Raw genomic sequence first — 4089 nt, 5'->3', positions numbered from 1 at the left:
AGTTGTGACTTGAATCAATTCCAGTTGTGTGAGGATGGATGCTTGACGACATGGTACGATGAGCGTTGTAAATGTCCCAGTCGCTGCATGTTGCCGTGCTGGCTCATTGATCTGATTATTGTGAAGGGTGACGACCTTTTCCTCAGAGCATTCTACTTCGCAGGGGAGTTTTCTTCCCTGTTGTTACTCTCAACAGCGTGCCTTGGGCTCTATAGAGGCCGCCTTACCATGTAACAAGCCTCCGAAGCATGTCCAGACAACTTTTGTTACGTAGAATGACTTTCAGTATCGCAGTGTCCCTGCTCGAGATCCTCTGAAGAAGTCTCTAAGGAGGAACTTGAGGGCCATACATCCTATCTTTGTTATTAGTATAGCTTTCCTCATATTCTTGTATTGCTCATAACATAGCGTGCCGGTGTAACATTGTCATAACCCTTGACCAACAATGGGACAGCTATGTGACACCAGCTGTCTGGCTAAGAGGTACGGAGCAGAAGGGATGACCAAGCGTCTCGAGGGACTACCATATAAGGAGAGTCACCATTCCATGGTAGTTAATAGGGAATGGTACCGATCGTTCTACTCGCTTAGAGACCCCCAGGAGCCCAACAGTTACTATCATTTCCTCGTCGCGAGAAAGCCTTGACAAACATACGTATGATGACAAAATTCTTAGCGATTGAGATGCGGAGCCTGTCTCAGTAGTCTCTGTCTGAGGTTACCTGCGGATTCCATGTACAATATTGTTACTACTTCTGGACACCGAGCCTGACTAAAGAGTAACAGCCAAGTTCAATCTAGGCTTAGGTATGACACTCAGAGACCCCAGGTCAACAGCACCTTGGACATCGCCGTACAAACGCGGTGAGAGATGAAAGAATGACTTGTATGTTCTAAGTATGCATTGGAAATTTTATGAGGTGCTTTTCTGTAATGTACATGACGATCCACGGAGCTCTGAGTCAAATAACGCTATCAACTCTTCAATTCTTGAGTTAGACCGATGGAGCTTCTTGTACTTGACAAGGCACACTTCAACTTGTATTTATACCTTGGAGCTACTGACGCTTCAATAATTGCCAGTCTGAGAACAAAATGCAGTATCACAACGTTCGATTCTCATGTTCTGGACGGAACTCAGCTGAAGAATATCGTCGTGGAAGCATGCCCCTCCGAGCAAAATACCCTGCACAGCGTTGATGGGGCTTAGCGCGACACCAGCCACGTGGCTCGGGCTGTCATTCCAGGGGGGCTGGTGACCGTCGACAGGCGACCTCAGGGGACGTGCCCACTGGGGGCCTCGGACTGTCACCACCCATCTGCCAACAATCAACCTCACTCAGCGATACCTGACCTCGAGCATCTCACCCTGCAGCTCAACAGCCAGCGGCAGGATTGACTCGAGAAATCCAAGACTCGAGAAATCCGAGGACAACGCCATGAAGCAGAGGGTCACGTTCATCCACAAGACTGGCGGCGGCATCAACCCCGAGAGCCTTGACATCGGCCAGCATGGCATCAAGGGGCCTGACCTCGAGGCTGTGCGGGAGGACAGACTCACCTGGGGCATCGATGAACTCCCCGACGCCTTCAAAGAGCTCGCCCGCGACTCCAAAGCCTTGCATGTCCGATGGGCCAGCTCGGCAGCCTACACGACTGTGAGCCCTCTCCTCTCCAGAGTATCTCCCGGCTTGCACATCTTCTACACGCCGGCCAAGTGCCAGAGCGCGAATGGGTGAGTTTTCTTGGCCACAGCCATGTCTTGGAGCATGCTAAGAAGATCCCCAGGCAAGCGATATGCGCCGCCAAGACGAGCATCTTCGGAGGAGACAGTGTGGACTTGTGCCAGGACAATGACGTGAGTTCGATTGTGACGGCCTCATCATCATCATCGTATCTGACGCCGACGTAGAACTTTGTCAAGTGGTCCACAGCCACTCACCCTCAAGCTCCTGAGCTTCAGTACTATGAGTTGATAGAGGATATTTCTCCTTTTGTCGACTTTATTTCCCAGCACTGCGCGCCGTCGGACGCTGCGTGCACATCAAGGGCCAGCACCTTGAGCACTGCTGCCGCCATCGACATGTCATGGGACACGACCTCCGAGTCCCTCAAAGTGACCGCACAGTGGCCTCACGGGTCCCAGCCACTCTCTGTCGCGTCAACGCCGGGCCACCGCACCGAGGTAGGCATCCTCGGCCTCGACCCCTCGGCACAGGCCGAAGCGCACGAGCTCGGCATTTCAGGCGCCCTGACCGTCCTCGACACGGGAAAGGGTCCATCACCCGTCATGTTCGCCTTTCCGACGCGCCACCGCCAGTCCGACGCCAGCTTCACATGCGGCTTTCTCCCGCCGACAGGCCTGCATCCGACGCTGCAGCTCTCGCTGACGGGCTCCCAGCCGCCCGCGGACCAGGCGGAGGGCCGCTGCACGCTCAACGCCTACTTGACGCTGCCCAAGACCATCTTTGCAGACCGCTACCAGCTCTCGGACGACCTCTTCCTGGCGTCCAAGAACCTCACGGCGCTGCGCCACGCGACGTCGCCCGTCGACCTCGAGGCCCCGGCCTACGCCACCCGAGTCTGGGGCTCCAGCATCCTGCTCGAGCTCGCGCCGCCGGCACGGGCCGCCGCCTGGACGGCAGAGGTGCCACTGCACCTGCGCTACCTGGCGCCGAACACGGCGGGCCACGCCGACGTTCGCGCGCCGTACCCGGCCGTGTTCTGGGCGTGCGATGCCGGCGAAGGCGCCGAGTTTCCGAGCACGCCTTTTGAGCGGGCCAACCTGGGGTACGACGCCTTGTTCGGGCCCAAGACTGTGTTCTGGCACGTGGAGCCGAGACCGCGCGCTGGCGACCGGCTGCTGAGCCATGTCAGGGTGCCTGTGCTCGACGCGGATGATGCGCCGTGGGTGCGTGTCGGCACGGCGGCGGCTGTCGTGCTGGGCTTCGGATGGGTGCTCTGGGTGCTTGTGCGGGCGTTCCTCGCGACGGGGCACAGCAGACAGACTGGGAGCGCCAAGAAGACGCAGTGATGGCGGCGATTTCACATGACACTGTCGTGACTACACTGTCGTGACTACATTGTCGTGACAATACACTGTCATGACGCATGACACTACCATGAGAATGGGGGCTACTCGTTCCGGCTCGAACGTGAGGGCTCGCATGCCGGATTAGCCGGACTTAGCTAATCCTGAATCGAACCACACCCATCCCGCGCTTCTCCCTCGTGCGTCCGCTCACGTCTGTTCTCACACATCCCACGGACTGCCACTCATTTTACTTTCTGGTCATTTTATCAGGAAACAATGATCTCCTACCTCGTCGGCCTCGTGGCCTTTCTGCTCTTCGCCCTCGGCCCGCTGACGCAGTGGCTCTCCCCGGCCCCGCCGTCGTCGTCCTACGCCCCGCGGCCCTTCCTCAACGCATCCCACCTCGCCCTCGACGACGCCGACGCGCCCGCCCCCGACTGCGCGCCGGACGCCTACGCCGTGCACATTTACTCTCGCCAGCCGCTGGTTCTCTATCTCGAGGGGTTCCTCACCGAGGAGGAGCGCGCCCACATGTTGGAGGAGAGGTGGGTGCCCTCGTTTCTCGTCTGTCTCTTCTCCTCGTCCCTGTCCACTCTGGCCCACGAAATGGCATGACCAACTGGGTTGGAAGAAAAGAGGGAGAAGGAAAGAGGGAGAAGAGAAAAATAGAAGAACAGAAAAACAGAAAAACTAACAAAGCAGTGCCCCCCTCTGGACCCCCTCCCAAACCTCCAACGGCGCCACAACAGCCCACGACCCGGCAGCGCGGCTCTCGGACGTGGCGCTGCTGCCGCGCACGCGCGCCGTCCGCTGCGTCGAGCGCCGTGCCGCCGCGCTGCAAGGCTGGCGGCCCGACGGCTGGTAAAAGCCTGTGTGCACGCATGACTATGGATGCGGATACCACTAGGATAACATGTCAGATTGGTCCGCTTGAGGGTGCGAGCGCAGCCGCGAAAATTGCGCGATGGATTGGCGGAACTCGCTATCGGAGAGACAATAGCGAGATACAGCATGAACTGATCGTGGGTACTGAATGAGGATATGGCAGAGCTTTT

At 57.6% G+C, this 4089-nt stretch overlaps 2 protein-coding genes across 2 annotated transcripts; both read left to right on the top strand.

The window, feature by feature from the left end:
• Positions 1 to 1439: 1439 nt before the first annotated feature.
• Positions 1440 to 3034, top strand: VDAG_05859 (pbn-1; the record flags this gene model as incomplete). The annotated part of the gene is made up of 3 exons (XM_009655256.1): positions 1440 to 1735; positions 1789 to 1858; positions 1913 to 3034. The coding sequence occupies 3 exons, from the start codon at positions 1440 to 1442 to the stop codon at positions 3032 to 3034; spliced, it is 1488 nt and encodes a 495-aa protein (XP_009653551.1).
• Positions 3035 to 3310: 276 nt separating this feature from the next.
• VDAG_05858 (uncharacterized protein) lies at positions 3311 to 3899 on the top strand (the record flags this gene model as incomplete). Its single annotated transcript, XM_009655255.1, has 2 exons — positions 3311 to 3579; positions 3737 to 3899. 2 exons carry the CDS (start codon positions 3311 to 3313, stop codon positions 3897 to 3899), a joined length of 432 nt encoding a protein of 143 aa, XP_009653550.1.
• Positions 3900 to 4089: the final 190 nt, after the last annotated feature.

Source organism: Verticillium dahliae, genomic scaffold (genome assembly GCF_000150675.1).
Source record: "Verticillium dahliae VdLs.17 supercont1.11 genomic scaffold, whole genome shotgun sequence".
Taxonomy (NCBI): domain Eukaryota; kingdom Fungi; phylum Ascomycota; class Sordariomycetes; order Glomerellales; family Plectosphaerellaceae; genus Verticillium; species Verticillium dahliae.
This window is presented reverse-complemented; position numbering and strand designations above follow the sequence as displayed.